The 26118-nt window shown below is 35.9% G+C and overlaps 1 protein-coding gene across 1 annotated transcript in view; it reads left to right on the top strand.

Moving 5' to 3' along the window:
- Window positions 1–26118, top strand: part of aff2 (AF4/FMR2 family, member 2) — a 246183-nt gene that overhangs the window by 147295 nt on the left and 72770 nt on the right. The window contains exons 5-9 of the mRNA XM_016276432.1: window positions 911–997; window positions 3603–3636; window positions 4088–4142; window positions 16781–16832; window positions 20211–20248. Coding sequence (XP_016131918.1) covers window positions 911–997; window positions 3603–3636; window positions 4088–4142; window positions 16781–16832; window positions 20211–20248 — 266 coding nt within the window. The remainder of the gene's footprint in view (window positions 1–910; window positions 998–3602; window positions 3637–4087; window positions 4143–16780; window positions 16833–20210; window positions 20249–26118) is intronic.

Genomic DNA, 26118 nt, shown 5'->3' with positions numbered 1-26118 from the left:
AAGCCTGTTGACTTTTGCCGTTTATCTGATTTTGGAAGTTTTTTTAAAACATTCGTTTCTTATTTAATTGGTCCCACATTGTTTGCTGATTTTTACTTTATTTAAACTTTGTGTCATTTATTTATTTTATTTGACATCAAGTTGTATGCCGTGCCTCCAAGCTTTCTTACTCGTTTTGCTAATAAACATTCTACTTATTTATTTGGTTATATATTATACTATGTTTACTTATTTCCAGTTTTGTATACCTATTTAAACTTTATGTAAGTTATTTGTTATTTTATATTAGGCATAGCCTGCCCTTTAGCATGGTGTATTTGTATTTGTTTTGTTAATAAAAGTTCTATGTTTTATATATGATGAAGAGAGTTTGACGTTGTATTTTGATGTTGCTGAACGCCGAATTGCTGCTAATTCGAGCGCACGGTGAAGCTCAGAGAAATGAATGGATTTTGTGAGCATTTTTCTGGAATGTAATAACACAGGTTTTCTTGGGAGAGAGCGTGCTGGAGATTTCACAGTATTCCTGCGTGTGATGTCTTTAGGCAAAATGTCAGTTCACTTAAAAGAAAGTTGAATAAATAAGCTCACTTCTGAGGGATTATCTGTGATTGTTTGCCATCGTCATTTTCGGTGTCACTTCTGATAATTGAACAAGATGTGTATGTACTTATGCTCTTATGATACCTTCATCACATTTCCCACCGGATACATGTTGATAATTGATCAAACTGCGTGGCTTGTGTTATTTATTTTCATAAAACTGCTCACTTCGCTTCTGCATCTCTGATTGTGTTTAGCCTTGACTTTGAATCTTTGCTCAGATGTTGCTGATTCATTTTAACGGCAAGCACATAATCTATCTAAAGCCTGTGTTATTATAATAAGTATGCTTGTGTTATTGTTGTAGGAGATGACCCACTCCTGGCCTCCACCTCTCACTGCCATCCACACACCAGGCAAAGCTGAACAAACCAAGTTTCCCATCCCTTCAAAGGTGGGCTGCTTCTCTTTCGTTCTCCCTCTGTGCCTTTGAACTATTTATACTCAATGGACTTCATCATTACAGCACATTAGTCAACATTACTGAGTTAATACAGAGCATCGTGACATAAAATGCTATTGCTAATTATAGGGCTTACAAAGCAAGCAGTTGATATTCTTCAGAATGGTTCTGGCTTTGTTTAAAAACCTAGTGAGCTGTATTGCCTGCATAGCCTTCTTTCTAACTGAACCTGATTTGAAACACTTTGGATAGGCAGCAACTCCACACACATATAAATGGTGCTTCTCACAGAAGAAAGCATTAGTGTCATTTTGTGTTAGCTAACTAAATCTATCAATAAAAATACACAGCACACACACGTATAAAATAAAATAGTCATTTACTTATTAGTTTGAAATACTGTTATTAATACTTCCCACTATTGAATTAATTATAGTACATATATTAATATTTGGCATTTCTGTTGTTTTGTTCTCCGTCTTGAATTGATTGTTTTCATAGTGCAGTGCATTCTGGGATTTAGGGGCATTGCTAGTGTCCTGCTCTGTTTTTAAGAGATAATTAAGCTCAAACCATTTGCAGAGACTCCATTTAAAATGTGTTTTTGTTGAATGGGCTGTTTTTTAAAATGTATTTTTAGTTTTTATAAGATATACTTTTAACATGAAATGTTAGAAAATGTTGCTTTTGAATACATTTAGCGGCAACAATTTATTTTAAGGTGTCCTTGTTACACACGTACTTACTATTATAATCAAAATAAATGATGCATAGTTACATGCAAGTATCCCTAATCCTAACCCTAACCATTTAGTAAGTACATGTAGTTAACCAATAGTATTACTCAGTACTTAAATGTATAATTACACTGAAACAAGGACAACATAATTTATAGTTTAATCATTTAGCTTTATCGATATATTTTTTATTTTCCTCATTTAATAGTCTCTGGTGTGTTTTCTATGCCCTCACACACTCTTTATACTCTGGGAAACTCTGATAAAAGTCCAAGAGCAAAAGTTGTTCATGATATTTCTAAGCAGGTTTTCGGCTGTTGTCGTTATATCTGTTTATCACTCTTCACCGGATGTCATTTAACAGACGTCCTGAGATAAGCAATGTCATTAGCATGATGTCAAAATGTATTTACCTCTCAGCTGCTTTGAGGCAACGCGTGACCCATGTTACTTCTGATAGTTATTCAACTTTATGTAGCCAGTTATTCTGCTGTCTATTAGAAAACAGGTTAAAATTTTATCACATTTTAGGGGTTGCACCGACTAATCGACAAGTCGACTTCAATGCTCTGCCATGGCGCTTTAAGCTTGACATCGACTAGTCGCTGGTCCTATAGAAGGCGCAACAGGATAATAAATCTTTGACGGACTTCCACATTTACGCTCTGTTTCCAAACAGTTAAAATGACAAATAAATGCATACTCTGCAAGCGCTCCACAAGACATATGTGATTATATTACTGGATGCTCGAAATTGAACAGGAGAATGCATGTTTTAAACAGCTTATTGTACAGGTAGGTAAGTTAATCGCCGTTCTAATCTAATGTGCTGCTGCACTGTAACGCACACACAATACAGACAGCAGCTCGTACATCACGCGCACATCGCATGCACACAGAATCATTCAGTGCGGAAATGTATTGTCAACACTGTTCTGTGATTTCTCAATAAAATAGCTTAGAAACTGAAAAGTTCAAGCATATATTTCTTAATAACTAAATCCCACAGCTTCACTACTAGTAGAGAGACACTGCCAGGTAGAATTAATTCACACACGCAATCTCTCTCACTAATGCATTCATATTAATGTAATCTTTACTGTGCTACTTTATCTGTATCTGATTTAGAACGAGCAGAAATCTGTGCGAAACATAACGACTCAAAGGCAAAAGAACTGATAAAAATGAGCTGTTATAGGAGTAATAGCCATGTGGGCAGCGCTGTGTCATATGCCATACCTGTGCACAAGGTGTTTGTTACAGCTCCAGACTTATGTTCTTTAATGACGTCATCAGCGACTAGTCGACGTCGACTCGACTTTCATCACATAAAAGTCGACTTTAAAAAATCCAAAGTTGTTCAACCCCTATCACATTTACAATATTCTCTCCTTCAAAAATAATACTACAGAGGGTTTTTAAATTGAAACAACAAGCCTGTTAAAAACCCTTGTGTGAGTAAGGACAGGACTTTCCACTCAAATTCCATTCAAATCCCATGATGCTCTTTTCTCTTTGCAGTGGCATCTGCTATTTGTCTCTTAATAGGACATGGTCTGAATCTCATGAGTTGGCTTGGATGACATGCTAATAATACGCTGAGTTTATAAATCCATCTGTAATGGTGGCATCGGCGGGTGCAGACGTCTCTCCTCCGCACCGCTCACCCGCTCGAGTGTGATTTGTGTGCCTGCTCTAATTGTATTAGTGTAAAATCAATTAAAGCTATCAGCAGAACTATTTCCCATCTGTAGCTGTTCCATGTGAGTTAATGCACAGAATGCAGGAATTTTTTTTTTGCACTTTTTTTTTCTTTTTTGTAGGTGTTGACTTTCACTATATCATTCTCTTTCTTGCAGGATTCCCAGCATGTGACCTCAGGATACAATGGGAGTAAGGAACATTTTGCTTCTACATGTCACATTTGCTTCTACATGTCACATTACTTGTCACATGTCAAGCAGTACTGACAAAAAAACAAACAAAAAAAAAGCAATAAAATTCTGATTTAGGAATTTTTATTTTTTTTGCACTTTTTTTTTCTTTTTTGTAGGTGTTGACTTTCACTATATCACTCTCTTTCTTGCAGGATTCCCAGCATGTGACCTCAGGATACAATGGGAGTAAGGAACATTTTGCTTCTACATGTCACATTACTTGTCACATGTCAAGCAGTACTGACAAAAAAACAAACAAAAAAAAAGCAATAAAATTCTGATTTCCAATAAAAGAGTATCGTGGAATGCTGTGTTATTGACACATTGTAGTCTGTGCCAGATTGCTGGTATTTGGACGTGTGCAGTCCAACCTGTTCTCTAATATTTCCATGAAATTCTTTTCACAGAACGCTGCAATGTTTCCAGTAACAAGCCTGCAACCAAGTCAGTACCACAGAAGTCGTGAGTATTCATTTGATGAATTATTTGAGGGAGTACCCCTGGGTGGAAAGAGAGAGAGAGAGAAAGAGAGAGAGAGAGAGAGAGAGAGAGAGAGAGAGAGAGTGTTCATAGCCTTTGCTTTGTTCCCGTGTAAAACATTTCCCAATGAGACACGTCTGGTCAATTCCCAGCTGAGGGAAAAAGGCAGTCTTCACCAACAAACATTACAATTGGTGGTCCTTCACATTAACCCTTTCCTAGACTTCCTCTGACATATTTAAAAACACTTTATTCAGTGTCTACGATATGGCATTGGGTGAAGGACACAATTTATGTACTACTTAACAGAGTGTGTCGCATTTTCATCACATGTTTTATGCATTTTTGTTGTGCAGTATCATTTTTCCATGGTATTTTGTTCAGGCATCTTAAGAGTAACATTATACATTGCATTATTTATGTTCATAGAAAAACACTTCTGGTGAGTAAAACTGCACAGCTTAAAGGGACTTTGAATATCAAACAAAGAGTTTGGAGATTAATCAAATAATTAATGAATGCTATTTTTACATACAATTAACCAACATTGCTAATACAGTGATTAGTTAAAGTTTTTTTTTTGAGAATTAAGTTTGCAAAAATATTAGGTATTTTGTCTTGTTTCCAGAAGTACCCTAAAAACAAAATTAAATTACTTTAGAAGAAAAATCCCATTATAAGTTTATGTTTCTTTGATAATTACCATACATCTAATAAATATTGCCTGTTTATTTAGGAGTTTAGTAAGGTTTATAATTTATGCAAAACATAAAACACACATTCAATTTACAGTGAAAAAGATGTTTTCTTTTTTCCACATTTTTCCTTTGTGATAATGTAAGTATTTATGATGTTGACTTCTGGTAATTCCACTCTTTTCTTGTCTTCTATCATTATATTAAGCATTTACTGTAGCAACATAACAGCCTGATGCAAAAGCGTGTGCTTTCTCTTTTTACATGTTTACTTTATTGATAGCAGAAAAAAATAAAAAGTGGATGGAAACCTGGCAGTTGTTGCAATCATTTTTAAGTATATTTAATATATTTAAAAAAATATATTTGTTTCTTATTAGCGGCCAAATTTAGGTCAGTTAATGTGAATATTTTCTATGAAAAGCGAAGAAGTATTGAACTTGAGTGGTGCAGAAATTTGTTAGAACCTCTTCAAAAGCCTGTTTCTAAACAGCTATGACAAAGTCAAACAAATGAAAGTGTGGCAGAGTGTGTGTGTGTCAGTTTGGAGAGGCAGCGATGGGGTGATACTGCAAACAATAGCTGGAGGAATGCTGCATTGTTTACTCGTGGAAGCCACTTAAAGGCTGCAGTTATCTGCTGATCTGGCCCCAGTCTCTGATATGTCATTTTCTCTTCATTCCTGAGACCCAGAGCAAGCCTTGAGCGCCGCTCTTCGTGTTTACTGCATGCCGTTCACATATCCCACTGTCTTCTTACACTGCTCCATTATTCCTTTGCTGCTGCTCAGAATCACTCCGCCTGTATACCTCTCAATTATGTGCCAGATATTTGAAAGGTCTTAAATGATTTAACCAGTCCAAATGTTTAGGGATGCAGCCCTCAGGGTAAGAACATTTATGTCAATACTGGCTTTGTCCTCGAGAGCTGAGTGCATGAACTTAGGCTGGATGTTTGAATTGTATTGAAGGCAGAAATTAATATCAGGAAATATCGTGCTGACAGAAATGTTACATGATATTGAACAGTCTTTGCATTGCTGAATGCCAAAGGGGGACGACGAATGCGAGAACGGGTCTGTCGCCTGTGTGCCATGGGTCTAAATACGAAATGCTTTTATCAACACAATCACAAATTAGATTTTTTTCAGTCAAGTCAAAATGTATTTAATTGACAGTGCTTAAACCTAAAAATGATTCACTGAATGATTCACTCACCCTTATGTCATTCCAAACCTTTTTGAGTTTATTCTCTTATTATGAAATCTTGTTTTTGTTTACAAAAACAAAATTTCATAATATTGAGGTCAATGGGGACCAGCAACTGTTGACTTCCATAGAATTGTGGTAACCAAACAGTTGTTGGTCCCCATTGACTTCCATAGTATTTCATACTATGGGGGTCAATGGGGACCAGCAACTGTTGTTGGTCCATATTGACTTTTGTAGTATTTCAGGTCAATGGGGACCATCTGTCACGGATTGCCAGGAGAAAACAAGGTAAGTTCCAAGTGCAGTTTATTTGAAAGTACCAACATAACAAAAACGCGGCAAAAGGTAATCCAAAACATGACCACAGATAACACAAACTGAGAAGACAATACAATCAAGACGCAAATGACAGACAGAGAAAGCATGATATATATATATAGCTGGGATAATGAGTAAATGATGAACAGGTTTTACAGATCAGAGCAGGATTAATGAACAGGGGACTATGGGAAATGGAGTTTAACACAAACAACATAGAACAGAAGAGCGCCCTCAAGTGACCAGTCCAGGGCACCACAACCAAACACTGTGACACCATCAACTGTTTGGTTACCAACTTTCGATGGAACAAAATGGGGACCATCAACTGTTGGCATCCATAAAATGTTGGTAACCAAACAGTTGCTGATCCCTGTTGACTACCATAATATTTCATAGTATGGAGGTCGGTGGGGACCAACAACAGTTTGGTTAATCACATTTTATGGAAGAAAATGGGAGCCGACAACTGTTGACTTACATAGACTGTTGGCAGCCAAACAGTTGCTGGTCCCCACTGACATCCATAGTATTTCATACTATGGAGATCAATGGGGACCAGCAAGTGTTGTTGGTACTTACTGACTTCCATAGTATTTATAGTATGGGGGTCAATGGGTACCAGCAGCTGTTTGGTTACTCCTCATTTTATGGAAGAAAATGGGGGCCAACAACTGTTGACTTACATAGACTGTTGGTGGCCAAACAGTTGCTGGTCCCCATTGACCTCCATAGTATTTCATACTATGGAGGTCAATGGGGACTAGCAAGTGTTGTTGGTACTTACTGACTTCCATAGTATTTTATAGTATAGAGGTCAATGGGGACCAGCAACTGTTGACTTCCACAGAATGTCGGTAACCAAACAGTTGCTGGTTCCTATTGACTTCCATAGAATTGCACACTATGGATGTCAATGGGGATTTGCAACTGTTTGGTTACTAGCATTCTTCAAAATATCTTCTTTTGTGTTCAGCAGAAGAAAGAAACTGTCCCTTTAAATTACATCCACTTATAGATCCACAAGTGAGCTTTATAATATTGTTTAATTGCTCCTAGATGTTGACATTATGTAACACTTTTCGGTAAATGTTGTTAACTCTTCAAGTCCCATAACCTTGGGCAGTAATTTTCTCACTCTACCACACAGATACCTCAAGACTAACATGGAGGATTCAGATATGCCATTTTATAAACCTTTAGCACTTGAATCTCTCCCACTTGAGCCACAATCATCCATTAGGTGGATAGTACAGAGGCTTTAATTTGAAGTTTACCGTGGTGAGGAGTCGTAAAACGACACTTTTCCTCGGCGGATCGGCCATTTTGTAACCTCCTTGCGAGTGCCGGTGATCAGTGGTGTAATTTACTCGGAGCCTGGTATTAGTCACACTCAACTGGTGCTTTTCCCACCGTCTGTGAGAGCACACCAGAGGATATGGGCTAGTGTCAAACACAGACAAGGCTGCAAGCCAAGGATAGCCTCTACTGGTAGATTAGATATTCTCAGGGATATCGCTCTGCTCACACGTTCTGCTTGAGGATATTATTATGGTGTTATGTTCCACTATGGAATATTGGATTTATGGCAATCTATGTGTTTTATTTTGACCAGCATCTTCCCTTAAGGCAACACACTACAGACACCAATGTTTTTTCATGCACTGGTCAATTTTTGAGATTTCTGAGCTATTTTGCTTTCATAACTTGACTTAGACTAGTGGAAAAAAATACACATTCAAGTGTTTATCTTATTACACTTTATCTATTTGCTCTATAGATTTAAATTACAATACATATCTTTAAAGGAATATACTAATATATGACTATAAAATTCACCTGATATACAGTACTACACACAAACAACATTCTGAAGAATGTTCGTATCCAAACTATTGATGGTAGCCATTTACCATCATAGTATTTTTTTCCATACTATGGAAGTCAATGGCTACCGCCAACTGTTCAGTTACCAACATTCTTCAAAATATCTTCTTTTGTGCTCAACACAAACTCATACAGGTTTGGAACAAGTGGTCACCCCCTGGTGACAAAATGTTAATTTTTGGGTGAATTATCTCTTTAATGCCAGAGACGGTGTAGTGAGACATTTTATATCTGTATTTAGAGAGAGTTTTCATTCAGCTGATTGTCATACAGTACACAAAAGCCTGTCTGATTACTCCTTCATTAAATAGGCACATTATGCAGCATTCATCTCACATGAAGTCAACTCAGGGAGTCATCAAACTGTAATTGATTAGGCTTAATTAGTCATTAGAAGGAAGGGCACAATGTAAAAAATGACTGTGAATTTAACGGTAAAATATTGTAAAAATGCTACAGTAAAAACATGTTAAATGGTTAACGGTAAATTCCCCTACTATATACGGTGAAAAACTGTGTTGGACATTACATGTATTGAACATTAATTTTACGGTAGTATCCCGTTTTTGTAAGTGAAAGAGACCGTATAATTTACAGTGAATAACCGTAAATTGACATTCACAGAATTCCCTGCGTTACATTTCAAATTGGATGCTTTTTATTGAAATAACTATGTTTCTTTTTAGTTTTTTCTTATCAGTTGTGTATATTAGGGTTGTGTGTTACACCTAGTGTTGTTAAATGAATGTTTATTGCATTATTTCAGTTTCATGTGTGTTACCATGATGGGGTTTAGTGTTTGTGTGAATCGTTCAAATTTTTGTGGCCAGTAGCTGTTTTATTGAGCAAGATTCATTACCAACTGAACAAAAGTGGTAATACGGCAATAAAATACATAAAGTGGCAATACGATTTCAAATAAGTGCTGCTCTTTTGAACTTAATATTCATCAATGAATCCTGATACAAAAATGTATCACGGATTCCATAAAAAAACATGAAGCAGCATAACTGTTTCCATCATTGATAATAATAAGAAATGTTTCTTGCGCTGTAAATCTGCATATTAAATGAATATATAAATATTATGATTTCTGAAGGATCATGATACACTGAAGACTGGAGTAATACAGAAATTACTGGAATAAATTATATTTTATGATATATTCAAATAGAAAACAGTTTGTTTAAATTGTAATAATATTTCACAATATTGCGGTTTTACTGTATTTTTTTATCAAATAAATCCAGTATAAGAACATTAAAAAACATACAAAAAAATCGACCCCACAGTTTTGAACAGCAGTGTATATACAGTATATTTTTGGCATCATAAAAAGTAAAGAATTGTAAGAATAGAATAGAATAGACCATCGTGCTCAGATTCTGTAATCCAGATAATACAAGCTCAAACATTTATTTATTTATTTTATTATAAGACCAAATTATACTTCTGTATCCACAACACATTTTCAGATTTTGATTTTCAGATTTGTTTCTGTTTTTATTTCACAAACTTCTGACACAAAGTCGAAATTTAAATAAAACATAAATAAGAACCTTCTGAGCTAATTGAGAATCAATAATTAAAACAGTAAATCTAAGTGAACTGTGCAAGAACTACGTTTGAGCAATACAGTGTTCCTCTGGGATGACCACACAGTGAAAAGACATCTATTATTATTGATGATGTGACATGGTTAACAGGTTTGAACGAAGCATTGTAAGCATTATTTTTCTCTCTCCATATGAAACACTCCTGGATGTCTTCATGTCCAAGCATACATTTGAATTCACAGCATGCAAGGGGTTCCTTTTATCCCTTTTAGACAGCACTTCTGAAAGACTATGACATTCCCTCAGCTGTGAAGATAAACACAGACAACAGAATCCCTGCTCTTGAGGAGAAAAGAGAGGGAACCCAGACGCGAGGTGGGGGGAGGTGCTTCTTCATCACAAACATTAACATAGACTCTTGATGTGACACTCCAGTCAGCTCTGAATCTGAGTCGGAAGTGGCTCCGGGCCAAGGTAAATAACCCGCTGGACAGGGCGAGCCAGAACAGGGGAGGTTGAGTGAGGATGAATGGGACACGCTGGAGGTGGAAGCAGCCCTCTGGAGCACTCGTCCATCAGGGGCTCCTTAATCAAAGTTTTCCTAGGGTGGAGGACGGGAGGAGAGGGGTGTTGCCTTTGCACTTCCCACTGCTATGTGTGCTTTTCCACCCCCAACAGTTTTTTTTCTTGTTTAATCTCAGCGTGTTTCACTCTGTGCTTTCAGTCCAACAGTGAGGACTGTTTCAGTAGCAGCCAAGATGGCAGTAATTCCTGTAATTATTTCTGAGTCATCTGTGTTGGGTAGGATTAAGGGATCTTTAAAATATGGTCATGCAGAATAAGGTATTAATATGTGCTTTATTATTACTAAAAAAGCAATATGCTAGTAATATGCATGCTAATAAGCAACTAGTTAGTTGTGAAAATTGGTCCTTAAAATAAAGTGTTGCCGATTAATCTTGACCAATTCATACATACTGCAAAACAACTGCAAGGGTTTGGCATCAAATAGATCGTCTAATAGTTTGAGGCCATTCAAAAATCAGAACATATTCCTGTTTGACCTTAACTAGCCATGGAAAAGAAGCTCTAGGACATCATTCATGATTAAACCTTCAGAGAAGATTATGTGAAACAAATCTAGTTGGTTGAAATTGGTCCTTAAAATAAAGTGTTGCCGATTAATCTTGACCAATTCATACATACTGCAAAACAACTGCAAGGGTTTGGCATCAAATAGATCGTCTAATAGTTTGAGGCCATTCAAAAATCAGAACATATTCCTGTTTGACCTTAACTAGCCATGGAAAAGAAGCTCTAGGACATCATTCATGATTAAACCTTCAGAGAAGATTATGTGAAACAAATCTAGTTGGTTGGCATGCTTCATAGAAGCAGATTTACATGAGTGAACATAAAAGACATCTGAAGAGTGAAAGTGGACTGATGAGTCTATATTTCACCCATATTGGTCCAACCCATATTGGAAATAAGCAGAATCGTGATGTGTGGACTGTTGAACAGCTCACAACCAACATGAACATTACTGTCCATTTCACAAGCATCCTCATCCACCAATATCTGGGGTGTCAAATCCAGCTCCTAGAGAGCCAGTGTCCTGTAGAATTTGACTCACAACACATTTGCTTGGAAGTTTTTAGCAGACCTGAAGATCTTGATTATCAGGTGTGCGTTTCCGAGAAGTAACTGGTTGCAAGTTCCATCGTTACCAATAGAGTTCAGTGGAACTAATGACCATAGTTAGCTAACGATGCTTTTGGGAAACACACCCCAGGTTGTATTTAATTAGGATTAGAGCTAAACTCTGCAGGGCAGGGTCTCTCAACGGAGTTGAACTGACCACCACAAGATAATGAACACTTGATGATTCCATGGCCTTTCAACAAGGTGATGACCCTCAATACCTCAATCTTGGAATTACTGCAGAAGAGTCAGGCAAAATGCTAGCAAACATCTTTGCGACTGTTGTATTTGGTCAAAGCCAGATTTATCAGAAATAATTGTATTCTACTGGACTTAAAGCCCATGACATCCTTGAAATTTATTGAGCGCTGCCTGCAATAACAGTAAAGGCACAAGAGATTTAATAGAGGTACATTGTTATTCTCAGGGAGATCTTCACTGCCACTGTCACCTTGTTGTTGCTCACCGGTATCTAGACCTTAAGCTTTTTAAATGATTGTTAAATGTGCTTTACACAAAGTTGCAATTGAATTGAACATTGCTGCAAGGCTTTTGTGATCATACTCGGCATTTCTGTCAATGCACTTGAATCCCCCTGGAATTTCACATTAGTCATCCATTTGCCATCAGGTAGCTGGCAGGCAGCTATGGAGACAAGTAGCAGGTGCTTCACAATTTGCAGGATCCCTCTGTGTAACACATACAATTTTAGTAATGACCAGTGAGTGTTCCACTCTCACAATTAGGGGAGCATAGCTGGCGTACAGCCCAGAGCCGACCCATGAGACCCTAGAGTCCAGAGCCCAGCAGTGTTGTGGTACCAGTCTGCTACTGCAAACTGCATGACCCGCTCTCCACAGAATGTCCGCTCTGCCCTCCAAAACATCTGTCTGCTTTGCCCGAATATCATTGAAGCCGAGAAAGACACACCAATTTGACCCTGGTCTGAAATTGCACCTTAAGAGTTTTAATCGTCCTTTTTCCAGTGCTTTTGGGTATAAATGTCTTATTTTAAATGAGGTATTGTCTTTTAGATCTGTCACCGTAACACATTGTTTTTAAGGTCACTGTTTCCCATATATTGCATAAATGCATTTTGAGTAGGTTTTTTAATTCTATAGGGGCTTTTGCACCAGAGGAACTTTTTCATACAGTAGTTCCTAGAAGTTCGGAAGTTCTCGCTTTTTGACATGTTCGCACCGTAGGAACTAGGAATGGTTTTAGATCTAGGAGCTCCATTTGGGGGAACTAAATTGGCTCCTACTTCAGAGTAGGGTCTAGAACAGTTCTATAGGAACTACCAGTGACGTACGTGTATGTTGATTGGCCAAAAGCATGCGAAACACAGACTACCCGGCATTTCTTAGCTTTTCAAAAAGCTGTGTAAAAATATTTACTCCACGAACATGGAAAACAGTGATAATGGCATTTAGCTACCTGGTTTCTGCAGTGTTTGGTTCTTTTCTCAGCCTTGGTGATATGCAACACTGCAAGTTTTCATAGGAGATTTTCATGCTCTTTCAATCGCATAAATTGTGCGTTTACATTCCATCTCAGTTATCAAGAATCCCATGACACACAACAGAAACAACTCCGATCACGGCGTTCTCCATTCACCGGTTGTTGATGTTTGTAAATGCCACAAATAAAGACGTTACTATCAGACGCTTCAGAGTTCCCGCTGCCGGTGAGAATGCAAACAGGAAAATGGCCCGAGGGAGAAATTGGCTCTTTAGGAACCACCCTGCAGGCTAGCTCCTAGAACTAAGTTTGTAGAACTATGCAGTGCAAAAGCACCTCATCCTAAACTCTGAGCATTAACTTTTTTGATCAACTTTTAGCTCCAATGGTTTCTTAGTATCATACTGTGGTAAAACACATATGTGAACAGATTGTTTATGTATGGGGGAAAACATCAGAAACATGGAAACATGGAGAGAACATTATGTACTTGGCTGAAATGTACACCAGAATTCTGGATCAGATTTGGTTCATCGCATTTTGGGTCCTTCAAACCCATTGAAGCTGTACAGTAATGAGTGGTGACACTGAGAAAAAGCACACCGCCTTTTGTTTCACTTTTCATGTGCTAACAGTTAGAAAGCTTGAAGATTTTGTTTTTCTTGGCCTTGGTTTTACTTTGATAACCCGCTGTTCATTTACACTAATTCCTAAGCTCTCTGATGTGTTTTAAGCAGTTAAAGTTATTTGAGTGAGAACACATTGTTGAGAATATTGGGTAACACTTTAGCTTTGGGACCAATTCTCACTATTAACTAGTTGCTTATTAACATGCCTATTATTATCATATTGTCTGTTTATTAGTACTTATAAAGCACATTTTCTGCATGACCATATTCTGCATCCCTAATCCTACCCAATACCTAAACTTAACAACTACAGTACCATACTAACTATTAATAAGCAGCAAATTAGGAGTTTATTGAGGCAAAAGCCATAGTTAATGGTTTGTTAATGGTGAGAAGTGGACCTTAAAATAAAGTGTGACCGAATATTGTAACTAGTTTCTACTACAGAGCCACAAAATTTTGTGATCTTATACAGTATGTACTGGGGCAGCAAAATCAATGCAGGCAAAGCCGAAAGAATCAATAACCTGATCATGAAGGCCGTTTCAAGCTCCTGAACAACACCTTCCATCTACTCCATGGGGCTGTTATTGTACATGTTTAGCAACAGGTTTCCATGTACAGTGGAATAGTTCTTGAGGTTTTTCCTCAAGCTGCTGTTAACTATATTTGAACCGAGGCTTTAGTCATTATATCTGTTTATCTTGTGCCCTAAGTCTTTTTCCTCCATTAAATCACCTGCCATGTATGTATGGATATACAAATAAACCCTGGACCAGTGGATGGGAAAAGTAATGGCAAGGCAATATAAGTAGTTTATTACATAATGGGTTCTCTTTTAATCTACCTCCTACATCTGGACAGATTTACCGTACATTAGGATGATGCCGTCAACATACAATGTCTGAAAACAATATGTTACAGCACGGACAGAGTCAACTTATCTGATAATTGTCTTGCCTAGACTCAGTAGGGATGAAAGATGACTTGACAGATCTAAACATCAATGCAGCTTAATAGAAAGTTCTGGAGTTGCCACCTCCCTCATTTTGCAAAGAAAGAAAGAAAGAAATATTTATTTTCCTTGTGGTGTTCCCATTTGACTAGAATTACACCAGGGTGAAGTCAAATGCCTTTGGTGTTAACCAGAAACCTGAAGTTTACTGGAATATTCTCGAGTTCACAGTATTGCTGGGTTTTTACCTTGTTGCAAAATACTAGAAGTTTTTTCCCCATGTGGTCTTCCAATGTTCCTAAAGTTACCAGGATGAAGTCACACCCCTTCCATCTTAAAGGGACAGTTCACCCAAAAAAAAAATTCTGCCATAATTTACTCACCCCCATGTTGTTAGAAACTTGTATGACTTTCTTTCTTCTGTTAAATACAAAAGAAGATATTTTGAAGAATGTTAGTAACAAAACAGTTGACGGTGGCCATTGACTTGTATACTATTTTTTTTTTTTCAAGTGTATGAAAGTCAATGCAACCAGCAACTGTTTGGAACCATATGAGGGTGAGTACATGATGACAGAAATGTCGGTAACACATTAGTTTTGGAATCAATTATCACTATTAACTAGTTGCTTATTAGCATATTTTAGAGCACTTAATCCTACACCCACACCTAAATATAAAAAACTAGCAAATTATGAGTTTATTAAGGCAAATGTCATGTTAATAATGAGTATCCCCAAACTAAAATAATATTTGAGTGTACCATTCCTTTAATCACAATTGCCCAAATCATTATTAAAGGTCATTGGAAAGTTTGTGAAGTGTTAATTAGGTTTCCTTCTTGAAAAACAGTGAAAGATCCTAATTACAGTGTTGACAATAAAATATAATTTGCCCTTTTCTATGAATTTGATGTCCTGTCCAACACATCCTTGTGTTTATAGATGTATAATATGTATTTCTGAATGGTTTTGTGTCAGTAAGGCTAATTGTTCTTCTATGGGACATCACTCATCATGAGTTGAGTGAAACAGATGTGGCGAACAATACAATGTGAAGGATCTACAGCTTCCCAAAATCAATCAGTCTGGTTCATGGAAATACTCTCTTTTGCTTCATTTGTTCTGCTTTTCTTTGTTATTCTTTGCTCATGTTTATTCTCTCCTGTGCTGATCGTTTTATATGTACGGAACCTTACTAACTATTAATAAGCAGCAAATTATGAGTTTATTAAGGCAAATGTCATGTTAATAATGAGTATCCCCAAACTAAAATAATATTTGAGTGTACCATTCCTTTAATCACAATTGCCCAAATCATTATTAAAGGTCATTGGAAAGTTTGTGAAGCGTTAATTAGGTTTCCTTCTTGAAAAACAGTGAAAGATCCTAATTACAGTGTTGACAATAAAATATAATTTGCCCTTTTCTATGAATTTGATGTCCTGTCCAACACATCCTTGTGTTTATAGATGTATAATATGTATTTCTGAATGGTTTTGTGTCAGTAAGGCTAATTGTTCTTCTATGGGACATCACTCATCATGAGTTGAGTGAAACAGATGTGGCGAACAATACAATGTGAAGGATCTACAGCTTCCCAAAATCAATCAGTCTGGTTCATGGAAATACTCTCTTTTGCTTCATTTGTTCTGCTTTTCTTTGTTATTCTTTGCTCATGTTTATTCTCTCCTGTGCTGATCGTTTTATATGTACGGAATAGATAACGTTGCACACTCTGTGATCTAGAGGCATATGCATGATCTCTACCTGTAAATTATCTGTTAGCAGAGACGGTGCTCTTAAAAGCAGTGCACGTTCAGCACCTGGTTTCCTAATGTCTTTCTCAGCATCTGTTAGATATTACTAGGGTAATGACTGGTAGTTTTGTTCAAAGTCCTTCTCAATCTACAGTCCTACACGACAGCTTAGGTCATAGAAAACTAAACCATAAACACAGTGTGTTCTTATAAAGGGCTTTTATTGTTTCAGTTTTAGGGGAGCATTCGTCTGTTTGTCTTTATTTCATGGCTGTGGTGTGTTCTGCTGGCAATCAGGCCTTGAAAGAGTGTCGATACAGACAAGGGGGTCTATCTATTCTTCGATCTATATAAATATATATTCTATATAAAACTTTATTTTGAAGAAATATACTCCATACTTGATTGCTGTGTCATTAAAACATGGTTGTGTTTATTTTTGCAGAATGCTTGAGGATGACCTGAAAATCAGCAGTGATGAAGAGGACAATGAACAGGTAACTGATGCTTTCAGACAGATGCAGCTTTGGACAGTCTGAACTGTCTGAATATAGCGAGTTGAATACCAGGACAGATTATTGTTTGAGGTTGCTTCACAGTTCCATCCTGAGCAAACGCTGGATTATCAATATAGTTGAGCGCCCGTGTTTATATATATCATTAGAGTGGGAGACAGTGTGTGCTCATGTGTAATGGTATACTGCACATGTAGCCGTGTCTGTATACACACATAAGTATCAATGGAACCATTGCAAAAAAAAAATAAAGCTTTATTTTCTGTGGTAACTGAGCATGTCAAAGGCAATGTTTTAAATATGGAGATTTCCTTTTGCCTTGTTCATTTTTAAAAGATTAAAGAAAATGACAGAATAGTTCATTTTTCATAAAACAATGTCAAAGGTCATCTATTAGAAGTTGATTAGGGTCACAGCTTTTGAACAACTCAATAAAAATACATGCTCAGACAGTGTCCTTGAATACTTGAATATAATATGTAGCATTTGGACCAATCAGACACACAACTTGTTGTTATATTTAACAAATAATATCTAACGCCCCCTCACCTAACCAAAGGGCCAATTATGAGGGTCTATGGACCCTTCCCCCGAAATGCACTTAACACCTCAGAAAGGCAGAACAGATTGCGTTTATAATTTTGTTCAGTGTAACAATTTAATAATGATACTTTTCAATGTCTTTTCTCAACCTTCAGATTGAAAAAGATAGTTGTAAATGGGTGTGTAAAAAGACATAGTTTGTTATGGATCACTAGATAATGGGGTTTGAGCTGTTTGGGTCCAACAAGCGAAGCAACTTTTCATTAAATGTGTAAAATCCTGGTTAATTAAAAGGATTATCTCACAAATGAACCGAGCGCTGCAGGGATGCTTCTAAAGCAATACCACTGCACAAAATACTACTACTACACATTATACATATAAAACAAAATCAAATTAAAATAAAATAAAATAACATTTCACCTTAAAACTGGCCTGTTTTTCACCTAAATTGAAATAAAAATGCTCGTCAAGCCCTGCGAGTAGCTCAGTTTTTATGTTACAGGTTGATGATTTGTCATTGCTTTAGATCATTCAGACTATATGTTTTTGTTTTGCTGTAAAAAATTACAGCAATTTTCCGTTGTGAATTACATTTTTAAGGTCTGACTAGCACACACTGATCATGTTTGAAATGGCTTTGGTCCTGTGTTGATTTCAACAAGCGCTGTGCCAAACCACTCTGTCACACTTGCTTTTTGGGAAAGCTAATGTGATCTGAATCACAATAGTGACGCCCCGCCAAAAAATCCCTCCTTCCTCTGTTTCTTACATACAGTACATAACCCTTAAAGCAAGTGGCCAAATACTTACACTCATGATGGAGGCGACCTGGCATTCATAAGAGTTCACTAGCACATGTGCTCATGTGTATGCGAGCGTTCGTATGTCCCTGGCCGCGTGTGGGTTTACCTGCGCACGCCACCGGCAGCAGCAACGACCCCTAACCATGTTGCCTAGCAACATCCATCTGCGAGCAGCCTGGAATGAGCCCAAATTCCCCACTGAGAGGGAAACAGCAATAAGAGGGCCTGTGACAGATGATCTGAGTTGTTTCATCTAATACACTGTGAAGATCACTGGCTCTCTCCCTGAATGATAAATGGACTGTACACAGATCAATGGCCGCAGCATTAAACCCAAAACCTGCCCAGGTAGCGGTAGCCCAGTGCTGTGTTCATCTGTAGTGCCAGATATCTCAATATATCCCTATTTACCTTGAGAGATTTGATTCTGAAAGTAGCGCTTATGTGCCAGTAAAGCACTCTATGATGCATTTACTACAGCCAGAAGGAGTCACTGTGACAAACGTACAGCTCAGACCTAAAAAAAAAAACTGTGCTATATTGGAACGTGCAGATTAGCTCAGGAAATGAATCTCAATGAGTGAAGAGATTGTTTTTTGTGTTAGGCTAGGGCACTTTGTGTTAGGAATTCTCTGACAGGCGTTACATAATATAATTTTTCCAAGTCAAATGAAATTGTAATTCATAATCGAAGCATCTTTTTTTATTGTTTTAGCAGAAATCTGCTGAACGTTAATTCATCAACAGTTGTGCTATTTCATGCTCAACAAGTTTAAATGACAGAATTCACTAACAAATACTATAAAATAGTTTTGTTTTGTATGTAACATGAAATACTGCTGTAAAATACTGTTGAACCTTTTTATAAATAATGTATTTATTTTTTTATTTTTTTATTTTTTGTAACGTAAATATGAACAAACAGTTACTGGTGAAAATGAAATGAATGAAATGAAATGTGTTTGGTGCCATGTAAATACCATGGACAAAAAAATACCATGTTTTTTTTTTTTCATGTAGTATGAAGTACTGTTGATAAATATTGTGGACCTTTTAAAAATAATTAACAAAGGGTTTTTGTATTTGTATTTATTATTTATTTAGTGTGATTGTTTTTGTTTGTTTGTTTTATTGTTGTTTTCTTTTGTACCATGTGAATATGAAAAAAAAAAATACAAACAATTACTGGACTTATATATGTTTTGTTTTGCTTTGTTTAGTTTTGTTTGACATGCAGCATGTTGACAAATACTATGCACAATACTTTTAAATTAAAATATTATATATATATATATTGTATAGTAGTTAAATATCAGAATACCATGGGGCTTTGATCTATACCTAGGAATTTAACTTTCTGTACCATGGTATTCATATATTATACTAACCCATTATGTACCACGGTATATCTCCAAAATAATACTAGTACCAAATACCAATACTATAATACATGAATGTGTATTTAAAGTAACAGTAAACAGAAACATTTGAACATCCATTACAATCCTAATTGGTACTAAAACAGATTTTTTAAATAATTTTATCTCCATGTTTCATGAGATCCATCCATATATGCGCTTGAATTTCATTTTATATATGGGTTGTCAGATGTAATAATAGGTAATTGACTGTATTTGTTGTACTACTGCTTAGAAAGCCCTATGAAACACTACAGATGCTTATGAGCAACATGAATTACTGGACACTGCTGTGAACACAAGAAATCACAGGAATTTGCAAATGCTTTGCCTGAGTAGAATCTCCATCCTAGAAAATCAATATAGATTTCCTCAAGCAACACCGATCTACTGTTTCTGGGCATGCTTAACTGTTCTCACTAAGTATTCCACTCTCACTTAAACATAGAGCAAGTGAGTCCATAAGGGGAAACCAGCAAACACCCAAAAATTGTGATCTGCCCATTTTGCTGTGTTTGGATGTTTTCTGCTGTCTCTATCTTTCTCTGCACGGTATCGACCTTTAATCTGATGGACTGTTGTCTTATTCACAGGCCGCTGAGAAGCCCAAGCCCAGGAGCGCTCCTCTCAAGTAAGTGACTAATCAAGTCCAATTCATTTCTTATTCTCTGCTGCTGCTGCTGCTGGGTAAACAGCAGGTTATTTGTAGAAACGGAGCTCAGGAGGTAATCGCTAGCATACAGTGCTGCGGATGCTGATGTGGATGATATAACACCTTACCTCATTCAGTACAGAATCTAGCTTTTCACATGACTTTTTTATATTTTTGTTGATTTTGTTTATCTTACTTTTACCTATATTAAATCTTAAAGCTTACTCCAATATTAATTTATTGTAGTAAGCTTTAATATGAATTTATTATCATTAATTAACTTATTTTTTTATGTGTCACTCTATATTATGCATATTATATTATCTATATTGTCACTCTTCTTTGCTCAGAAATACACTACAGGTCAAACGTTTGGACTAATTAGGTGTTTTATGTTTTTTGAGCGAGGTCTCTTATGTTTATGCTCAAAGCTGCATTTATTTGATGAAAACTTAGAGAAAAGATGGTGTGAAATTTTGTTAAATAAATAAATAAAATAATAATAATATATATTTTGTATTCAACCTCACCATTTTTTCTCTAAGTTTATATATATATGTATTCATTCATTCATTCATTCATTCATTCATTCATTCATTCATTCATTCATTCATTCATTCATTCATTCATTCATTCATTCATTCATTCATTCATTCATTCATTCATTCATTCATTCATTCATTCATTCATTCATTCATTCATTCATTCATTCATTCATTCATTCATTCATTCATTCATTCATTCATTCATTCAAATCTGAATTTTCAGCATTACTACTCCAGACAGAAATCATTCTAATATGCTGATTTGGTGGATAATTATTATTGGCACTCAATTACTAGTAATGTCATCACTGTTGAAAACAATTTTTGCTGCTTAATATATATATATATATATATATATATATATATATATATATATCACTAGATAATGGGGTTTGAGCTGTTTGGGTCCAACAAGCGAAGCAACTTTTCATTAAATGTGTAAAATCCTGGTTAATTAAAAGGATTATCTCACAAATGAACCGAGCGCTGCAGGGATGCTTCTAAAGCAATACCACTGCACAAAATACTACTACTACACATTATACATATAAAACAAAATCAAATTAAAATAAAATAAAATAACATTTCACCTTAAAACTGGCCTGTTTTTCACCTAAATTGAAATAAAAATGCTCGTCAAGCCCTGCGAGTAGCTCAGTTTTTATGTTACAGGTTGATGATTTGTCATTGCTTTAGATCATTCAGACTATATGTTTTTGTTTTGCTGTAAAAAATTACAGCAATTTTCCGTTGTGAATTACATTTTTAAGGTCTGACTAGCACACACTGATCATGTTTGAAATGGCTTTGGTCCTGTGTTGATTTCAACAAGCGCTGTGCCAAACCACTCTGTCACACTTGCTTTTTGGGAAAGCTAATGTGATCTGAATCACAATAGTGACGCCCCGCCAAAAAATCCCTCCTTCCTCTGTTTCTTACATACAGTACATAACCCTTAAAGCAAGTGGCCAAATACTTACACTCATGATGGAGGCGACCTGGCATTCATAAGAGTTCACTAGCACATGTGCTCATGTGTATGCGAGCGTTCGTATGTCCCTGGCCGCGTGTGGGTTTACCTGCGCACGCCACCGGCAGCAGCAACGACCCCTAACCATGTTGCCTAGCAACATCCATCTGCGAGCAGCCTGGAATGAGCCCAAATTCCCCACTGAGAGGGAAACAGCAATAAGAGGGCCTGTGACAGATGATCTGAGTTGTTTCATCTAATACACTGTGAAGATCACTGGCTCTCTCCCTGAATGATAAATGGACTGTACACAGATCAATGGCCGCAGCATTAAACCCAAAACCTGCCCAGGTAGCGGTAGCCCAGTGCTGTGTTCATCTGTAGTGCCAGATATCTCAATATATCCCTATTTACCTTGAGAGATTTGATTCTGAAAGTAGCGCTTATGTGCCAGTAAAGCACTCTATGATGCATTTACTACAGCCAGAAGGAGTCACTGTGACAAACGTACAGCTCAGACCTAAAAAAAAAAACTGTGCTATATTGGAACGTGCAGATTAGCTCAGGAAATGAATCTCAATGAGTGAAGAGATTGTTTTTTGTGTTAGGTTAAGGCACTTTGTGTTAATTAGTTAGGAATTCTCTGACAGGCGTTACGTAATATAATTTTTCCAAGTCAAATGAAATTGTAATTCATAATCGAAGCATCTTTTTTATTGTTTTAGCAGAAATCTGCTGAACGTTAATTCATCAACAGTTGTGCTATTTCATGCTCAACAAGTTTAAATGACAGAATTCACTAACAAATACTATAAAATAGTTTTGTTTTGTATGTAACATGAAATACTGCTGTAAAATACTGTTGAACCTTTTTATAAATAATAAATACATTTATTTTTTTATTTTTTTATTTTTTGTAACGTAAATATGAACAAACAGTTACTGGTGAAAATGAAATGAATGAAATGAAATGTGTTTGGTGCCATGTAAATACCATGGACAAAAAAATACCATGTTTTTTTTTTTTCATGTAGTATGAAGTACTGTTGATAAATATTGTGGACCTTTTAAAAATAATTAACAAAGGGTTTTTGTATTTGTATTTATTATTTATTTAGTGTGATTGTTTTTGTTTGTTTGTTTTATTGTTGTTTTCTTTTGTACCATGTGAATATGAAAAAAAAAATACAAACAATTACTGGACTTTTAAAACATATATATGTTTTGTTTTGCTTTGTTTTGTTTTGTTTGACATGCAGCATGTTGACAAATACTATGCACAATACTTTTAAATTAAAATATTATATATATATATATTGTATAGTAGTTAAATATCAGAATACCATGGGGCTTTGATCTATACCTAGGAATTTAACTTTCTGTACCATGGTATTCATATATTATACTAACCCATTATGTACCACGGTATATCTCCAAAATAATACTAGTACCAAATACCAATACTATAATACATGAATGTGTATTTAAAGTAACAGTAAACAGAAACATTTGAACATCCATTACAATCCTAATTGGTACTAAAACAGATTTTTTAAATAATTTTATCTCCATGTTTTCATGAGATCCATCCATATATGCGCTTGAATTTCATTTTATATATGGGTTGTCAGATGTAATAATAGGTAATTGACTGTATTTGTTGTACTACTGCTTAGAAAGCCCTATGAAACACTACAGATGCTTATGAGCAACATGAATTACTGGACACTGCTGTGAACACAAGAAATCACAGGAATTTGCAAATGCTTTGCCTGAGTAGAATCTCCATCCTAGAAAATCAATATAGATTTCCTCAAGCAACACCGATCTACTGTTTCTGGGCATGCTTAACTGTTCTCACTAAGTATTCCACTCTCACTTAAACATAGAGCAAGTGAGTCCATAAGGGGAAACCAGCAAACACCCAAAAATTGTGATCTGCCCATTTTGCTGTGTTTGGATGTTTTCTGCTGTCTCTATCTTTCTCTGCACGGTATCGACCTTTAATCTGATGGACTGTTGTCTTATTCACAGGCCGCTGAGAAGCCCAAGCCCAGGAGCGCTCCTCTCAAGTAAGTGACTAATCAAGTCCAATTCATTTCTTATTCTCTGCTGCTGCTGCTGCTGGGTAAACAGCAGGTTATTTGTAGAAACGGAGCTCAGGAGGTAATCGCTAGCATACAGTGCTGCGGATGCTGATGTGGATGATATAACACCTTACCTCATTCAGTACAGAATCTAGCTTTTCACATGACTTTTTTATATTTTTGTTGATTTTGTTTATCTTACTTTTACCTATATTAAATCTTAAAGCTTACTCCAATATTAATTTATTGTAGTAAGCTTTAATATGAATTTATTATCATTAATTAACTTATTTTTTTATGTGTCACTCTATATTATGCATATTATATTATCTATATTGTCACTCTTCTTTGCTCAGAAATACACTACAGGTCAAACGTTTGGACTAATTAGGTGTTTTATGTTTTTTGAGCGAGGTCTCTTATGTTTATGCTCAAAGCTGCATTTATTTGATGAAAACTTAGAGAAAAGATGGTGTGAAATTTTGTTAAATAAATAAATAAAATAATAATAATATATATTTTGTATTCAACCTCACCATTTTTTCTCTAAGTTTATATATATATGTATTCATTCATTCATTCATTCATTCATTCATTCATTCATTCATTCATTCATTCATTCAAATCTGAATTTTCAGCATTACTACTCCAGACAGAAATCATTCTAATATGCTGATTTGGTGGATAATTATTATTGGCACTCAATTACTAGTAATGTCATCACTGTTGAAAACAATTTTTGCTGCTTAATATATATATATATTTTTTTTTATTATTTTTTTTTTTTAAGGAAACACTGATGAATAGAACATTCAAAAGAACCACATTTATTTGAAATATAAACATTTTGTAATATTATAAATGTCTTTACTGTCTACTTTTACTCTAATTAATGTTTTTACTATTAGCAGGGGAAAAAGAGAAATGTTCTTGCACCCAATTAGTATGTCAGCATATTCAAAGCATTATATTATATATTACATGTTTGAATTTGCTGATATATCAAACCTTTGTCTGGTAGTGTATTCCAAATTATGTGTGTTTATTATATTTTATGTAGTCTGTTTCATATAATGCCTTATGCCTGTTAATTTGTTGGCTTCCAAAAGCCCAGTGCTGTTTGAAATGTAGATCTTCTAATTATTTTGATTCCCATCTTCTCCCGGGATCACATCCGTCCACTATCTTTAGTCAAGGACACGCTTCCATAGCGTTACAGTGCTCCTGCATTTATTTCCATCAGCATTTTATCTGTAGTGGTGGTCCTGATGGCTTGGGATTGGGAACAGGAGGTGCAAATGGGGCCTCATTAAGGAGACAGAGAGAAAGCATGGCCTCCAGACGTGTTCCCGCAGTGGGAATCTGGGACTGCAGGAGCTGGAAGCGTTTGTGGGTGTGGGGTTGAGAGCCAAAGGCTCCAGGCTCTGAGTGAGGGGCAGAGGTTTGTCCCAGCTGCTGATAGTGAGCGGAGCGGGGGATTGTGGGTGGTGGTTTAGCATGGTTACAGTAATGGTGGTTAAGAGCACTGAGTGGATTTGTTCAGGAAGATTTAAATGTTAGTATTATGCGCTTTTATGCTTTTGTTATATTCTTCTATTGTTATTAAACAGCGGTACCAAAGATGTAATAAAATGTTTAATAAACACTTACATTTATTATTCATTATACATTATATTCAGTGTTGGGAAGGTTACTTTGGAAATAGGTTACAGATTACAAGTTACCCTATTTAAAATGTAATAAGTAGTAACTATTTCAATTACTTTATTAATGTAACTAATTACATTTGATTACCTTTCTAAATTTCTAACAGTGTTTTCGGCTATCTAATTATTTTAAACAATTTAAGGCAGGGTTAACCTGACAGTAGTACTAAATCCTTCTTCACTTGAATTGTGATTGCAATCATTTGATTTTAAAGCACAGTCACCACAAAATCAGACTTTAGTACCTCTTTTTACTTTGAGATCATTCTGAGGTTAAATACAGATTTATAATTGTAACAAGAAATCGTTTAATAGCTATGATACTGTTTTTGAAATCAAATTTGTGCATAGCTATGACAGGAAACACTGGCATCTAACAATGGCTTGGAAATAAACAATTGAATTCTTAAAAAAATCTTAATTTAATTCTTAAAAAAATAAAGCATATACATAAACCCCAAAAGGAAATAAAACAGTTATCGAATAAGCATGTGTCCTAAACTCCTGAAACATTGGTGTCTCATATTTTAGAGCAGTCAAT

The sequence above is a fragment of the Sinocyclocheilus grahami genome, unplaced genomic scaffold (genome assembly GCF_001515645.1).
Source record: "Sinocyclocheilus grahami isolate Dianchi unplaced genomic scaffold, SAMN03320097.WGS_v1.1 scaffold102.1, whole genome shotgun sequence".
Lineage (NCBI taxonomy): Eukaryota > Metazoa > Chordata > Actinopteri > Cypriniformes > Cyprinidae > Sinocyclocheilus > Sinocyclocheilus grahami.
This window is presented reverse-complemented; position numbering and strand designations above follow the sequence as displayed.